The sequence below is a fragment of the Apium graveolens genome, chromosome 9 (assembly GCF_009905375.1).
Source record: "Apium graveolens cultivar Ventura chromosome 9, ASM990537v1, whole genome shotgun sequence".
Taxonomy (NCBI): Eukaryota; Viridiplantae; Streptophyta; class Magnoliopsida; order Apiales; family Apiaceae; genus Apium; species Apium graveolens.
The window spans coordinates 12009045-12027265 of NC_133655.1; the positions used below are offsets into that span (position 1 = coordinate 12009045).

The 18221-nt window shown below is 34.8% G+C and overlaps 2 protein-coding genes, 1 non-coding gene and 2 pseudogenes across 3 annotated transcripts; all 5 read right to left on the reverse strand.

Moving 5' to 3' along the window:
- Positions 1 to 1055: 1055 nt before the first annotated feature.
- LOC141684869 (uncharacterized) lies at positions 1056 to 4038 on the reverse strand. The gene is made up of 2 exons (XM_074490007.1): positions 2513 to 4038; positions 1056 to 1504 (listed from the first exon to the last, which is right to left on the reverse strand). Exons 1-2 carry the CDS (start codon positions 3823 to 3825, stop codon positions 1474 to 1476), a joined length of 1344 nt encoding a protein of 447 aa, XP_074346108.1. The 5' UTR covers positions 3826 to 4038; the 3' UTR covers positions 1056 to 1473.
- Positions 4039 to 6656: 2618 nt separating this feature from the next.
- LOC141683963 (L-type lectin-domain containing receptor kinase IX.1-like) lies at positions 6657 to 8259 on the reverse strand (annotated as a pseudogene).
- On the reverse strand, positions 6657 to 9762 carry LOC141683964 (lectin 9-like; annotated as a pseudogene).
- Positions 9763 to 10928: 1166 nt separating this feature from the next.
- On the reverse strand, positions 10929 to 13847 carry LOC141683962 (pentatricopeptide repeat-containing protein At5g03800). Its single transcript, XM_074488776.1, has one exon. The coding sequence runs from the start codon at positions 13614 to 13616 to the stop codon at positions 10941 to 10943; it is 2676 nt and encodes an 891-aa protein (XP_074344877.1). The 5' UTR covers positions 13617 to 13847; the 3' UTR covers positions 10929 to 10940.
- An 89-nt stretch (positions 13848 to 13936) lies between these two features.
- On the reverse strand, positions 13937 to 14007 carry TRNAG-GCC (transfer RNA glycine (anticodon GCC)). Its single transcript has one exon. It is a non-coding gene; the product is annotated as a tRNA-Gly (tRNA).
- Positions 14008 to 18221: the final 4214 nt, after the last annotated feature.

Here is an 18221-nt window from a genome sequence, read left to right on the forward strand (position 1 = left end):
TAAAATGTATGCAATCTACAAGATTTTTGATAAAATAGTGATATTTGTCGAAAAATAATATGTTTTGCAATATTTTAAGCTATATTTTACTTGCAGAACATATATATGGACTCCGAGGACTCCAATTAAAAGTGGACTCCATAGAACTTTACTACTCTATTATATATATATCAAAGTAATCAAATATTTTATTATAAAAAATAAAAATGAATTACTATTCATTTACAACATATGTACTATAGAGATATTCATAGTTTAAAAATTAAGTCGTGTACAATTAAATCTCGATAAATAAATATGTTCGGGACCGAAGAGATTATTCTTTTATTGATATTAAAAATATCTAATTTCTGTTATGTTCATATTCGGAAAGTTATTCATTAGACGAGTTGATTTGTTTGTCGAATTTTTGTCAATCGAGATTCTACTGTATTCAATTAAAATTTATTAAAAAATAAACTATTTTTAAATTTAAAAGAGATATAGCCAGATTCAAAATTTTGATTTTAGAGTTGGTAGGTTTTGCATGTCGCATCAATATTTAAAATTTATGGAAAACTTATAAATATTCAGAAAAAATTATGTAACACACAATAAATTTATCATTTTATATTTATATTAGTTTCGGCCTAATTAGCTGTTGTTGATTATCTCTCAGAAAATTTGTGCCGGCTTGACCATTGGTTCATCACATTAATTATTATACTCCTTAAAAAACAAATTTCATACTTTATCAACTTTCAAATACATTCAAATTTTTTTAAAAAAATATTTAGTGACTACTTAAAATTCTGAAATCGTTTAAAATCTTGTTTAAATCCATCCAAGATTTGAAAAATAAAAATATCCCAAATTTTGATAGAACATTAACTTACAAAGTAAGAGCAGTGTGAGGTATCTTGATTGGCTCACTAAACATTCACTTGTCATGTTTTAATTTGTATGCCCGTATATATGAACTCGGGGTCTTATTATTAGGAAAGTTACCGAGTAATAAACAAGTAACACATAAGCATTTTGGAACGGTTTTGGAAACCAATTCGGGGTACTTAGCATTTTCTATACATTAATTCCACACAAAAATTGTATCTTCTTCGTTGAATGCAGCTAACATCTTCATTCAACTTATAAGTAAAAGACATCCAGACACGTTCAAAATTGCTCCTACTAAACAAACATAGTGAAGAGTCCGAGATATCTTTCCTCCATGACTTCTCACTTTTCTAAAATTGCATACTTGTACAAACTACATAAACTATGTAACAAAGTTCTTTCTTAGAAAGAAAGAAGAACTTCTATTATTCACAACTTGAAACTTGTACATCTTTTAACCTTACTGTGATCCCTGCCTATTTAAGAAAGAGACTCAAATTTGTACAATTTTTTCGTTCAAATAGCCAGAAGATGGGTCGCCCCTCGAACTAAACCATACAATGGAAAATTTGTCCATGGCTAGATTTAGTTTCTCCGCTGTCAAGGTGCTTCAAGTTGGGAGTCATTGATACTGCAATGCACCAAAGCCAAAGCAACAATTAGAGATATTAAGAATGCAATACATATCACGTAGGGCTCTACTTCTGAGTTAAAGTCACAAAGATTTGTCAACTCTTGGGACCATTAAGAGAGAAATAAGAACTTTCATGTTTAGTAACCAAAGATTTGCTTATCAAAAAATTAGCAAAACAAAACATTTGCTTCTCAGAAATGGCACCTTGACACATTGACACTTTAAATATCGAAATGCAATCACTTCCAAAATTAGGGGTACTTTATAATATTTGATGTTGCGATGTTAATTTTCAATACCATGAGTACCAAACAAGACAAATAAGAAGAAACCGCAGTAGTCCCAACATAGCATAACACTTCGTTTGCAATTAGTCTTTGAATAGTTATCTATTAGACAAAACCAGAAGATGATCTTACATCTCTACGACTTAAACGAATCCAAATTTACAAAATTAGTATACTGTCAAAATAAAGCACCACAAGAAATGCAAAATCCACTTCATTTATTACTGTCCTTAAAAACCCGCAAAACATTGCATACACAAAACTTTGACTTAACAAAGGATGATGTACAACCATCTGGAAACAACAGTTGATCTGAGTCCATGATTCCTGATATCTTTTTTTGAAGAATATGCACGGTATAGGTCTTGATTCAAAAGATGAGTACCTTCATGTGCAGCAACTTTAATAATTATTATTTATTAATCATAATTTTCTTTTTCGTGGTTCGTAAGAGATATACAAGAGGAGTGTACATAATAGCATGATCCGAAAAAAAAATCTTCAAAGAGAGGAAAATCAAAAAATATATTACGATTTCGAACATCAAATCTATTTGCTTGTTCTGATATTGTGATGCTTGTATACATTATTTGCTATACAGGGGGAATATAGGCAGATAAAATGCTACCTAATTAGTTGCATTTTATGCCTTATGGAATAGACACATAAAGATATGCAATTGGTACCTCTGGTATAAACAATTTTACCATAAACTTACCATGATGACAAGGCCAAGTCAAGGGAACTAACTAGCCTATCGTCAATTAGATCGTCCTCAAAGTTGAAATTGTGAAAACTGAAGAATTTATCTTCAAGTGTATTATCCTCAAAGTTGTAATTGTAAAAACTGAAGGATTTATCAACCCCGACTGATTGAGCTCCTTCATCATCCTTCAATTGCAGCTCTACTTTTTGCTTTAAAGATCTCACTTGATCTTCCAACTGAAGTCCAGCAGACTGACATCTCATAGCAATCCACCGCAATGACTCAATGACCTCTTGATCATGGAGTTGCTTCTCCTCGGCCAATCTGCGATATTGGTGAGCCTCCATTTCAATCACACTTTTCTCCTTCTGTAGGCGCAAAATCATCGCCATTGTCTCCTCAGCAGCCGTTGCGGCCGCCATTCTTTCCTTTTCAAGTTCTACATTCGCAGCATTAGCACGTTCCCTCTCAACCTTAACTAACTCCCTCAATTTCACAACATCACATTCTTTATCCACATCATAACACTCATATCCATCATCAACCTCATCCACACATTCTTCATCCTCATCACATTTCTCAATCATCAACCGATCCCCCAAAATCCCACATTTGCAAGTGAACAACTTTATATCAGTTTCCCCATCAACATCACATTCCAAAGTACACCCACATTCATCATCCCTCTCATCCCCACATTCCTCAATCCCATCAACTTTCTCAATCAAGAACAGATCCTCAAATTCACAAGACGAAAACTTTGAATCAATTTCCAAAGTACCTCCATTTTCATCATCCCTCTCATCCACAACATTTTCAATCAAGAACCGATCATCCAATTCACAAGACGAAACCTTTAGACCACTAATCACATCAAAATCACCTTCCAAAGTTCCCCCATTTCCATCATCCCTCTCATCCCCACATTCCCTATTCCCATCAACATTTCCAATCAAGAACTCACCCTCCACTTCACAAGACGAAACCTTTATCCCACTCCCACCATCAAAACAACTTTTCGAAAAAACCCCACTTCTCAATTCACTCCAAACACCACCAAGAACACAAAACCACTGACCAAACCCCCAACATTGCCACCCACCTTCCAAAAACTTAAACCCCAACCCAAAAAACCCATACAAAACCACCCCCAACAAAAACTGCCTAAAACCCAAAAACCCAAATCCAAAATCACTTTGGAAAACCCTCAAACACCCCCCACAATCCATCAAACAAACCCCAAGAAAACCATCAAACACCCTCTTGTAAAAATCAATTACATAGCAAATTACAAGCAATACACAAGTAAAACCCAAAATTCTCATGAGTGTTCAAAAGGGGTACTATAATTACACCCCAAAATCATAAAAACACACACAAATTACAAAAAAGATAAGCATGGATGATGATTGACTGACGAGAGAGAGAGAGAGAGAGAGAGATAAGTGTGTGTTGGAAAACGTGTAAAAAATGAGGCGTAGTAGGAAACTAGTCATAAAACTCCAAGAATGTAACGGCACTTGTGAAAAAACACATTGAATTTTTGTAAGAATGCAATTTATAATGATGGGGTTGCGTTAATTTTAGATACAAACACTGTGCGGACACGCACTGTGGTTCAAGGCGGTTAATCTGTAATTCTTTTTTTTATTCTGTGGGACCGGATCTAATCTAGGAATTAATTACTTTTTTAACGGTATTATTTTATTAATAATAAAATTTACGTTTTTTATTTACCTGAAAAAATGGGTATGTATTCGAATAATTGCACTGAAATAGGATCCGAGCTTCGAATTATGAGATTCAATAATTGAACTGAAAACCAATTTAAATCGATTTGAAAATTATCCGAACCGAAAACTTAACTGATCTGAAATATTAGTTCTGATTATAACTTGGAACCGATTAAAATCGAATAATATATTATCTGAATCGAATATGATCCAAATTTCACAAACTTCATAACTAAAACAATTTTACATTATGCTAAAATAATTATTTAATTTTTTTTTTGTAAAGTGTTTTATATAATTATATTATATTAAAAAACTATATTTGATGTAAAAAAATTATTTTAGTCTCACAAATTAAAAAAATGAATAAGTTTTTATCCGAAAATATTTGAATCGGATTTTTTATAATATTAAACTGAATATCAACCGGTTTTAGTCCGAAATATACCCGAACCGAATCAAATATGAACTGGTTCGTATGGCCTCCAATTATATCATAAATCCGAAATGGATCCAATCCAAAATTAATCTGACCCAGAACCGATCCGGTTATTCGATTTGTCATGTCTAATTGTGAGTTGATTGATAAAATAAATAATCATTTGTACGGTTTATATAAGCCGTATTAGATAAGAAAAGAATAGATAATTTTATAACTTTTAAAAATAGTACTACCTCCGTCCCACTCATTGTTTATATATTTTTTCCTCATACTTGGCACGCATTTTAATGTTAATGTAAAGTATAATTCTATAATTGATTTCTAAAATTTTCCTTTTTTATATAAAAATTTAAATATTATATTTTTATTAAAAAAATATTTAAATTTATTTAGAAAACCATATTTATGGGAGTTTTAAAATACGTCTCGGTCCCCGTCCACCAATGTAAAGAATCTGGAGCTCGGAGGCCGTATATATTTTACCACTATTTTCATTAGAGAAAAGTGAAATATAATATATTAGTTAATATTTTGCATGCATTAATATAACAAAATGAGGTCTTTCTACCCACAAAGAAAGAAATTATATAGAGGTTTGTATTTTAAAAATTCTATTTAGTTAAAAATATTGCACACGTATAAACTATAACAAATTTCAATCTAACAATATTAAATGTACTAGATAAGTCTATCTATAACTACAGATATATAGCCGGAGGTAGATATTTATCATAAATTTGTAATTTATTGTTGGTCTGAAAATAAGGAGATGAGGTTGAAAAAATTAAATAGGCCGTTTTGTCATTTTTTTGGTGCAGGGTTGTAGTCTACATTGATCAAGTGTAAATATCATCCGAGGGAAGACAGATATTTTTGCTGCCCATTCAAGTTCAATATTTGGTGGAAAATAGGTTTCAGATAATTTAAGTCATATTCGAGATTGTATTTGATTGCACACAGTTATTTGCAAAGTCCTATTTTCGTAAAAAAAAGTTTTAAAAAATATATAATTTTTTGCAAAATGAAAAAATATATAATTTCGCAATAATATATCTGAAAAATCGTAATTTTCATAAAACCTCTAAATTTAACCCTGACAATAATAAAGTTGAATTATTATTTTATGAAATCTCAAATTAACTCTTACTGGTTTCTTTTTGAAGTCCCCTGTTTTGGAGTTTGTGATTTGATATAAGCAGCAAAAATTTCAGTGTCACAAAAGCACTCTGAATGAAGTCTTTTGAGGCTGGATCTCAACATGTAAAATTGGTTGATGGCATTTCAACATGCAAGGCATTTTAAAACATTCCCGGATAGATAAATGAGTGACTTAATTGACTTTCATTGGGAGGATCAAACAAACTGGCTCCTCTTTCTCAGTGCTGAGAGACAGAGTACTGTAACCATTGGATATTTTACTAGATCCAGGCATTTAAAATGGAAGTGAATTATCTTATGTTCCTATAGATTGGTACAGCCCTTAAGTCAACCATAAGCAACTACAGTGGGATGTTTTTAACTGTTTAGTTAACTGATGCAGCTCTAAAGATTGGTAAGACAACTCTTGTTTAGGCAACAAGCTGTGTATATTGACTATTGAGTCTGGACAAGCGATTTTTGTAACATATACCTGTAAATATGGTCCCCCTGCATGCATTCAGAGCACTGTACGGGCCAGTTTTTTTTTTGCTAAACACAGGAGTTGTGTTGTTAACTTGTTAACCGTTTCGAGCTGAAAAAAAACAAGAGAGATCAGTCTCATTATCTAATTTGACAATCAATACACTAATAGAAGCAAATTAGTGACCAAGATGAAGTTGAATACAAGCTTTCTGATAGCCCTTCCATATGTCATTTACTGAACTTATAAGTTCAACTGTTCAAGAATATGACATGCATAGTTTTTGTTCTCCAAACACTGATGAATGAGAGTGAAAAATATGATGAGGATGATGCTATAATCTTAGGGTTTCAACAACACTTGCAAAACTATAGGATTTTAACATTGAAAGTACAGTGTAAACTGCAAAGATATGCAACTCTTAATACGAATAACTAACTTTCAAATCTAGCTGAAAATCTCAAAACTCAACAATCTTCTAGTGCCGAAATTACTGACCACCATAGTTATTTTGTGCATAGAAGCAGAGCTGATGATGAAGACGTGATGCCATTGGAGGAGTTGGCGTCACCAGAACTTAAGGAACTAGTTTGCCGAGTCCTAAAGGCAACAGTGTCAGAGGAGGATTGAAGAGAATTTGAAGATAAATCTAAAGGAGCTGTGACATTAGATAACATGGGGTATGTTAATGCCAGATCAGGCAGGGGAGCTTCGAAGTTTAACACTTGCAGTGCTTGCCCAATTGAAGGCCGGAATTTGTGATCTGGGTGAGCACACCATAGTCCTACGATAATCAAACATTTTAATTGTTTCTCATCAAAATTTGCAGAAAGCTTTGGATCAGCCGCTGCAACAAGCTCTCCCTTTCCATAAAGATCCCATATCCATTCGACAAGTATGACCTCACCCTATTTCGCTTTGGGGTTAATAGGTTTTCTTCCTGAGGCTATTTCCAAGGTCACAATACCAAAGCTATAGACATCTGTTTCCTTGCTAACTTTCCCAGTTGTGAAACAGTCAGGGGCAATGTATCCCATTGTCCCTGCCAACATAGTTGTTTCTGTATCTTTTCCATGGTCCAAAAACCTGGCCAACCCAAAATCACCGAGTTTGCAATTAAAATTTGAGTCCAACATGATATTACTTGCTTTAATATCCCTATGCAGCACACACTGTTCCCATCCTTCATGTAGATAGAGCAATGCGGATGCCAGGCCTCTAATTATGTTATATCTCATTATCCATGTCAAGAACAGATTTTCTTTATAGAGATAAGAATCCAGGCTACCAATGGGCAAGAACTCGTAAACAAGTAAAAGTTCTCTTTCTTCATGGCACCAACCAATTAGCTGCACCAAATTCCTATGTCTCAGCTGGCTGATAATCCGTACTTCTGATGCATATTCTTTTATTCCTTGTTTCGATCCCCTGGAAACTCTATTGACAGCAACATATGAGTTCAACTGACTTAAGAAACCTTTATAAACTCCACCAAATCCCCCTTGTCCAACCTTCTCTCCTTCTGCAAAGTTCCTTGTTGCAGTAGACAATATCTCGTATGAAAATTTTTGGGGTCCAGTTTCCTTTTTAAATTCACATGAAATCTCAAATAGATTGTTATCTTCCTTTTTAATTCTATTCCACTTCTTCTTTCTAACACACCAAAGAAGACCTATTGCCATGATTAAGACGCAGGCTAATGCACCTACAACCATCCCAACTATTACCTTCCCATTTTTCTTCTGTTTCAGATTTTGTTTTGGAGGCAGTACAGAAATATTTTTATCTGTTGGGAGATGTATGCTTGAACTGAAATTCCAGGAATGAACTGCATGTATCTCCCAGAATCGTCTTCATGTCGCAGCTGAAATGCCAAATTCAACTTCTCAGGTCAACTTCATAAGAAAGGCTCTCTATGGAAGTGACGTTTTCAGAAAAAATTAGCCCACTATGTAAATGAATTCCGAATATCTTGGGCAAATCTAAAGAAGGAAGACACTTAAATTCATAGTAGTAGAATTATAACTGATCCATGCTTCATTCTTTACTCCAACAGGAACACGACTCATCCATGTCACATTAGTAACAGATACCATTGAGTTTATGTTGCTGCCAACATGATCATGAAGAGGATCCCAAGGATTTATGTAAGTATCGAACTCCACAGCCACAAATGGATTTGTGGTCGAACTGTTTATCTGCTCTGCACTCACAAGGCCAATACCAGCACCTTGTTGAACAGTCGGATTCGGAAAGCCAACCGGTGCAGGAAAAAATGCAACCCCGTCAGCGTATTCCAACCTATTTTGTGAATTTATGGTGAATGCAAAATAGGTAGAGAAGTCAGCCATGTTACCAGATACCTTGTCCCACAGTTTCAAGGGCTCAGTGTATGTTATTCGACCAGTACTTCGATAGTTCGATCCATGCCTCTATCATTCTGGTTGCTGGTTAACTGGATTACTTGACTCGTAGGAGCAGCATCTCCATGATATATTATATCTCTGGTATTCGGTGTGAATCCAGGATAGTTAAAGACCAGTTGAGCTACATTAGGAACTGTGATTAAGGATAGGATGATAATCAAGAAAGAAGAGCGATAAAACTTTGATTGAAGGTGAAGAATATTGCAAGACCTGAAAGATGACATTGTCAGAAAAGTAATAGAAGTATTGCTCCTAAAGTTAGAAAATCTAGTTGCATGACCTAGATGATAATCTGATATGTTCTTTTTCCTGATATCAATATAGAGTACATTTCTGGTCTGCAAATTTTGGCAAGTTGTGCACAGGCCTGCACAAACAAAACTTCAGTTTTTGTACTATAAATAATTCATGTAATTCACCTGGACAAAACAGCTAGTCTTCCCCTCTTGGACTTTGTCTTCCATCTCATTATAACACCTATAAATTCCAACAAAAGGGGACTGTAGTACAATAAACTAATCATACAATGTTCCTTGGACATGGACTAACAAGCTTGGTAAGAATAATGAGGCCAACAGAAGCAGGTGAGTTTCTAAATTAATAAAAAATGGAGAAGTATGTGCACCAAAATTTTCTTTAATGATGCAGAATCCAATAAGCAGCACCTAGAAAATGTGCCACGCATAGCTCTGAAAGTACCTTCGTTTTGACAAAACCTATTACAAAATTTAAACAAAAAGTTAGGCTAGGAGTTCTTCCGGTACGTACTTGTCTGATGGAGCCCAGGAGAACAACAGAAGTAAAATTTCTAAAGTATACATACCGGAGTTTTAGACTTTTAGAAATCTGTAAGTACAGGATACTTGCAGGATATTAGGAGCAAAAAGGGATTATGGAGAAGTACAATAGTTCTGTTAATGATCTCCATGTACTCTTTTGAGCTGTCAACCTGAAAATTGGATGCAACAAGGAAACATGGTAAGACAGGGGTTTATAATAAGCACATGCAACATTTGAGTGATGTAAGCTCATTGATAAACTACTTCATGACCTGCATACAAAGAATTGGGTTAAAGATCTCCTCCTGCATCAACACCATGCAGATTTATAAATCAGTTCTGACATCGGTTCAAGCGTCTATTTCTAATGTTGATTTTAGATGTCCAAGGTCTGATCTGAGCATGACGTATAATAATATTTGTAAAAAAAGATACAAATACCTTGAAACACTGATTCAGCAGTACCAGACAAGGTTATTGGAGCAATAGTCTCCTTGCTCATATGGACCTGGAACCTTTTGGTCATCAACATGACTAAATATTTTGTTTGCTTAAACCACATAGAAGTGCAAAGGATGAGATAAACCTGTATAAACAATTAGAGATCGTTTCTTTTGACTCCAACAACATCAGAGATATACATTTACTTGGCTCTTCATAATTTAAATTAAGATAGAAGATCTATATTTTAGAACAATGATGATGTATAAAAAAGTTAGCTCATTTCAGTTCATTCACATTGCTCAATCCATGATAATACAGCAAAATTGGACAGTGCAGTGTACATACGAGAACTATAACGAAGTCCACAACTTACTTACTATCACAGTGCCTAGCTTATGAACACAAGGCAAACCGGGTTAATTGTGTTTTCCCTGCCCATATAAGCTATCTAATTCCACATTACCGTTCCTCTTCTATTCCCTGTTCCATGATGGTACATAATATACCATATTAATATAGCAGTAGCAGAGTTCCATATTTGACAGTAATTAAGAGGCATATATTTAAGGGCCTATGCTACCAGATGTATGAATGTCAGTTAATGTATTGTTAAAGAACAGCTACGCTACTAATGTGTGTGTTTGTGTGTCATATAGGTAAACATTATTGACAATTGTTGCAAAAGGACAGCAGAAAATACATTAGTATAGGTTTATTTAGGAGAACAGCTGCAAAGCTATCTTAATAAGATTAATGCTGAAAGTTGCAGGAAACCCAGAGAATACAAGAAAATTATAACAAGGTATCTAAAGTTAGTCAGGTTACCTTGATACTTGAGTGTTTCAAAGTACAACAATCTCCTATAAGTAGTGGAGCATTCCATTGGAACCCTTAGGTACAAAATACATGTATATTACAGCAGTTACAAACTATCAAGTCAGTCAGAAGTAGAACTTTCTATTCATACATGGCTATATGTAACATCAAACAAAACTTCACCGATAATCTTTGCATGAACACTGGCCATTCCAAAAACAATGAAAACCTGAAGAATCCCTTACATGTATCTCTCTCTTGGTAACTACAGAAACGTACTTGAAGAATGTGTGGCAATCACCGCATAGAATAACATTTTTCATAACACAAATTGTCTTTTCAGGCTTAGTCATTAGAAGACCATATGTAACAGCTAATTTTGCACTGTGATAAAACAAAAAATCTTTCTTCTGATACTCCTCTACTTCGTGAAGTACAAAACTTGTGTCAGGCACATATCCAGCTTTTAAGCATTCCAAAACTAAAATTTCTAGCCCCTTGTTGATGTCTTTAAATTGAGAATGTGATTTATCCCTTGCGAAAAAGAAATGAGCCCTGTTTTGATGAAAAATCCAACTTTGAACAGGCAATTTACGAAATCCCTTCTCTCTCATCTTTTCCTTAATCATTTCAGAGCAATGCCATCTCCCGGAAGCAGAAAAGAGATTTGACACAAGGATGTAGGTAGATGGATCTTGTGGCTCCAAAGAAAGTATCTGCTTGGCAGCTCGTTTTCCAATATCTGTTTTCATATGGATTCTACAACTATCAAGTAAAGCTCTCCACACAGAAGGTTCAGGTTTAATAGACATTCTAAAAATTACTTCTTCTGCCTCTTCAAGATGACCCCAGAAACCTAAAACACCAACAAAGGTGGCATAGTGTTCTGAAGCAGGTTCAATTCCGTACACGGCATTTATTGACAAAAATAATTTACGGCAGTCATACACCAAATTGGAGCTAGTGTACTTGTAAGCTGAAAGTATTAAAAGAAAAGTAGTTGAATCCGGGGGTACACCTGCTTGCCGCATTTCTTCCCATGCTGTCAGGATCAAATCGCCTTGCCTGTGAAGGTTATATCCTGCCATCAAACCGTTCCAAGAAACTAAATCACGAGTTTGCATAGCCTTGAAAACAGTAGTTGCTTTTTTCATGTCACCACACTTGCAATACATACTCATTATAGCATTTTCCACCACAGTGTCAGACACAAAACCAGATTTTATAGCATGGCAGTGAATTTGTCCTCCAAACACAGGAGAACCTAAGGTTCCACAAACACTAAGTACAGAAGCAGAAAGAACTTCATCGACAACCATAGTTCCCTCTGAATAGCCCTGGCAAAATAAAGTAATAGATTCATATGGCTGCCCGTTACGAGCATACCCACATATCATTGATGTCCATATTACAGAACTACTCTGATTTAATGGCCAGCTGCAAAATATTTTCTCAGCATCACTCATTCTTCCGCATCTTGTACACATATCAACCAATGCTGATTCGATACAGTCATTCGATCCAAAACCAACCTTTATCACAAACCCTTGTATCATCTCGCTGATCCGCTTTTCTGTTATCAATCCACACGCATTAATAACACTGGTCAAAGTGAAATCGGTCAACTCCACTCCCTTTTCCACCATTTTAGCAAACATATTCAAAGCCATTGTGCCTCTTCCATTTTTACATAATCCTGCCAACATAGCATTACAGGAAACTGAATTCTTCTCCGGCATCCTATTAAAACTCTCTACCGCCTCATCAACAAGCCCAAAAGCCATGTAAGCCATCATCACTTCGGTCCAGGTAATAACATCTTTTAGACGCATGCTGTCAAACAAAGCCACCACAGAGCTTACATTTCCACATTTAGAGTAAAAACGAATAAGAGCATTACCAACACTCAATCTCGTCAACAAACCAGATTTGAGTGCATAAGCATGAACCTCTCGACCATTCATCGAAGCCAAAGACCCACTGCAGGCAACCAAAAGGGTCGAAAGAGTAAAATGGTCAACTCTAAAACCATCAATTCGTGACATACAACGAAACAATTCAAACGTCTTCTCAAACATGAACTCCTTAACCGCAGACGACAAAACAGTATTCCAAGTAGCAATGTCCCTTCGGGGAACTTCATCAAACAAACTCAACACAGAATCCAAACTACCACATTTACCATACAAACCCAAAAGCACATTCGAAACATAAACACATTCCAAATAACCTAACTTCACAACCAAACTATGAACTTGAGAACCCAAACTTAAACTACCAAGACGAAGACACGCAGACAAAATCCCCACATAACTATACTCATTAGCCTCAACCCCCAAACTAATCATATCAACAAAAACCTCTACAGCCTTATCCTCCCAACCCGATTTCGCAAAACTCGAAACAAGTGAAGTATATGACACCACATCAGGACAACACATACTATCAAATACCTTATAGGCATAATCATTAAAACCCAATTTAAGACAAGCAACAAGAAGGGCATTCCACAAACTTGTATCCCCTTCAAGTTGAATCTTAACAAGTAAACCATGAACTGCCCTGGCAAGAAAAAAGTCATATTCTTGAACTGAAATTTGAAGCAAATGAGTGAAATTGGGCAAATGGGTAGGCTCAAAATCACATAAAGATTGGTTCTTGATTGGTAAAGGTAGAATATTGGGAGTTTTGGAGGGTAAAGTTTGAATCTTTGGAGCAAAAATGGGGTTTTTGGAGGTAAAAAAATGTGGGGTTTTGGGTTTAAGTGAAATATTGGGAGGTTTTGAAGTGAGAATTGGCAGAGGAAGAGAAGAGATTGTGAGTGGATTGAGAGGGTGGAGGATAATTGCAGACATTAAAATGTAAAAAATATGTACTCATAATCACTATTTAGCATTTAGCAAAAAACACCAAGAATTTAGCATTTTATCCTTTGAAACTGATACAAAACAATATCTATATCTATATTATTAACATCAAGGTATTTACTTGAAGTTGTTTGAACAAGTTTAAGAAGGTACTATGAGAAATGAAAAGCTGCTGGAAGTAAAAATTGAAAGTTAGAAAAAAAGATTGTTAAAGCTCAGAAGAAGCAACCGGTTTATTTTCTGAATGTGGCTTCAGAATAAGCAGCGGACCCATCCAACTGCAGATGATGCTAAATTCTTCATAGCTTTGCACCAGCCGGGAATCGAACCCGGGTCTGTACCGTGGCAGGGTACTATTCTACCACTAGACCACTGGTGCTTAATGATTTATATCGCAACAATTTTTAATATATACTTTCTCTCAGTAGTTCAATAATTGTATTCGAAATCTATTATATAGCAACTAGAGGGTTATTGAGACAATTAAATCATTTGAAATTATTAAATTACCCCTTATAAATATCCATTAATAAATATTAAGTTTAATAACATATATTAATTACATCTAGCTCATTAATTATTAATAATTCTATATTTATTATTACTCCATTATTGTATATTAATAACTTATAATTACATTATGTATTTTTTAGTTATATTTTGTTAGTATAGACTAAAATTCTAAGTTTATTAATATAGTTTTATATATCTATTATTATCGTATTTAATATGTCATATCGGTATAAGAAACTTAGATTCGAACAATAAAATAAATATTGTGTTCTTATTTATTAATATAGGTATAACACTTGGATTATAAATTCACAACATATACTTGCCGCCACCCTTCGGGTGCGCACTGTGTAAACCCTACGGGCTCACACAATAGCCTGCAAACCATGTGAATCAAGGTAAACCGCATTTAAGCGACAGACTATGACTCAGGAGGCATAATCATAAATTTTCCTTCCGTGAAATTTGACCTATATGCAATAGTCTGCAAAACACGTGAACCAAGGTAAACCGCATTTAAGTGACAGGCTCTGACTCAATAGGCATAATCATAAATTCTCCTCCCGTGGGATTCGAACCTGTGATCAAGAGGATAGTTAGCATCTCTTTAAACAACTGAGTCAACCCTTGCGGGCTACTTATATCAAATTGATTATTGTATAACCCATTTTCATACATTTGACATTCAAATACATACATACACATACATGTATACATGAAAGTGAGGCAGCTAAGATAAATAAACTCATTTTTTTCGTAATCGATCAACATGATGCATACATACATATAGTGGCGGATCGAGAGGGTAGCTTCTAGAATTACATATTTAAGTGAGCATGTCACGAGTGGTTGGTACACATTCAATATTTTTTAATTTTTCACTAAGATTTATTTAAATTTTTGATATTTAAATGCTAAAAATAATTTTTTGTTCGTTTAATTTTCAACTTATGATCATATAAATATAAATAAAATATAAGTCAAATTATGAAAACTAATTACATTATAGGGACACTTACACATTTTCTTAGCAGGGGAACTTTATAAAATATTCATATATATACCATAAAATTTTAATAAAAAATCGGTAGTTTTTGTTTTCTGGGGGCACATGTCTCCGCTGACCCTGCATAGATCCATCATGCATGCTTACATACATACGTATAAGAAATTAATGCAACTAATACAAATCAATTTAATTTCTTCGTAATCGATTAATATGATCTTGTCAAATAATAAATTTTTATGTTATACGACAACAATTATAAAATTTATTTATTTTTAAACAATTTCAAGTACATCTTTTATGAATATCATCTATTAGTTTTCGATACAAAATTTGAAAAGTGCATCTCACAACACAACATATTTTTCAACTATATAAGATGTACACATGCATCTTTATCATATGAACTTATAAAATGTTTGTATCACGAACCGGCTATAAAGTACAAAGATCGGAGAAACTCATTCTTACATCAAAGGTCACTTGACACAAATAATTTCATGTAACATAAAATATATTTTATTTCACAAACATGTATACCAACTTTATAATAGTTGATGTTAGATTATGTCCGTGCCTCGCACAGGCTATAGAACCAGGGGCGGACTCACGTATGGGCTGGGGTGGGTGGCAGCCCTGGTGAGTTTTATAACATATTAAAAATTATTGTTAGGGTTCTCCGATAAATGTAATTTAGCCCGGGTTAAAAAATTTCCAAAACAACAATCAATCACTGATTTAAGCTATCATTTAGAGATTGAACTTTACTTGGACTTGATGCTTCATATTTTAAATGAATATTAACCGTTTTTTAAAACCATTTAGTACATGTCTTCAAAACTAATTTCATAATTCCCAAAGATTTATATTTCTTCTTAAAATTTTGTAAAGATTAAAAGTTTTTTTTCTTGATAATAATAACACATTAGTAAATTAGCAAAAAAAATAACACATTAGTAAATTTTCTTTTAATTAAATTTCGCTTTTAGCATATACTCCCTCCGTCCCTCCCAATTGTTATCATTTTTAGAAGAGTACCCGGCACACATTTTAAGATGAACAGAAGATATAGTTCTTTAACTTAAAAAAAATTAATTTTCTGAATAAAAATTTAAACATTCTATTTTTATTCAGAAAAAGATTTTTTTTTAAAAAGTTATAGAACTATACTTTCTATTCATCTTAAAATGCGTGTCGGGCACTCTACCAGAAAAGATAACAATTGAGAGGGACGGAGTGAGTATAATTTTATATAAAATTTCATATTAAAGAATGCGGTCATTTTCCTTCACAAAATCAAATATTCTCCTTTTATTTTAAATTTAATTTGAGCATTTTTATGTTAAGTTTCCAAAATTGTATTAACAAACAAATTTACAAACCTGTGTTATATAAAATGAGTAAAAACGGTATAAGTAGATTCCTTTAGTAATGCCAATATAACAAAATATTACTCATTACAATTTACCTTGATATTCATTTCAACATTACCAGTACATTAATTATATCATAAAAATATTGTTAAAAGAGAAAATGGCTGGTTAATCCTGACGTGTGATTTTTTTTAGCCCTGGTCGTATTAAAATCCAAAGTCCGCCCCTATATAGAACTAGTTAAATATAATGAATAATGCGTCCCTAAAATATCAAATTTCATGTGTCAGGTATTGATTAGTTTTAAATTAATTTAATAGTGGATTTTATGTAAATTATCAAGTCAATAATATGTCAATATCACAGCCTAAATTCGTTTTCAATTTTTTTAAATGATATTGTTATACCCAAAATTTGGCATTGGGTTGACTCGGGTCAAATGCGGTTTACATACGGTCAAACTCGGTACTGCGTTGTGGAAGATTAGGACGCGTCTTACCTATAGGACGCGCCTTACCTTGATTTGGTATTTTATTGTCTGATGGTGGCGAAGCATAGACCAGGACGTGCCCAATTACGGTTGACGCGTCAACATTGGAAAAATTGCTTGTTAAATGTGATCTTGCGGCAATGGAGGATGGAGGACGCATTTGTCTCCACTAGGACGCGTCCTGTACTTTGACACGCTATAAGGAATGGTTAATGAAGAAACTTGGTTGGATTTATGAATGGAAGGGCGCGCCCAAGAGGTTAGGACGCGTCCTGTGATTGATCTTTGTGCTCTCAATGGGGACTTCAGGGAAAAGCTTGTATGGAGAGGAGCAATGGAGGTTATTTTTACTAACGTATTTGTTGCAGGTACTCTTTGAAGAATTCCCTCCTTGAGACGGTCAAGGAGGGGGATGTCCGTTAAAAGCTTGAAGGCTTTCAGGGGTATACCTGATGATTGAAGGCCTTCTTCTGTATTCAACGGGTGTCCTCGTTGGGGATGTGGGGTTAACTTTGGTGTGTGCTTTGGGAACTCTGTTCTTGCATTCAACGGGTGTCCTCGTTGGAGAACTTTGGAGTCATCCTGTACTTTGCACCCAAGAGCTTGGGATCACCTGTCCTGCTATCTGGTGGGTTATCCTCATTCGGGGGACAGGGACGCGTCTGGCACTTGGGGTGAACCGTGGCTATACCTGCGTCCGTATATCAAGGGAGATAGCTGTAGCGGAGTGTTATCCTTGCGCAGGGAGATGCACTATCCGTGAAGTCCTGCAATTACGGATGAGCCTTGGACCTTCGCGGTTGGGCCTCATAGTCGGACATTCCTAAAGCTAGCGAAAGATGGATTTTGGATGGGCTTCTGCTGGACCTAGGAATAAGAAGTCTAAGTCCATTAGACTTCTTGTTCTACGAGAACTACGTCAGGCTTGATCCCTATATAAAGGGTACGTAGGCACATTGAGAGGGTAAGAAGTTGAGAGCTGATAAGAGAGCCACCACTTACTTTGATCAATCTCAGCCTAAAACAACCACAATCAACCACACACCGCTTAAGTTTCCGGCAAAGAACCACCGTCACAGATCTTAGTTCCGGCGAGAAACCCCAATCTTTGTTGTTACTAGATTCCTCCGTCAACAAATTGGCGCTAGAAGGAGGGAGTGCTAATTAAGGTCGCAATCTTAGGAGGAAAAGATGTCTTACAATCGTGATGG

What these genes read in the sequence shown, in the direction of transcription:
- LOC141684869 (XM_074490007.1), bottom strand. Translation starts at nt 3,825, where the DNA reads ATGAGAATTTTGGGTTTTACTTGTGTATTGCTTGTAATTTGCTATGTA. An exon ending in GACTTGGCCTTGTCATCATG is followed by an intron (nt 1,505 to 2,512) that starts GTAAGTTTATGG and finishes GGTGCATTGCAG; the next exon opens with TATCAATGACTCCCAACTTG.
- LOC141683962 (XM_074488776.1), bottom strand. Translation starts at nt 13,616, where the DNA reads ATGTCTGCAATTATCCTCCACCCTCTCAATCCACTCACAATCTCTTCT.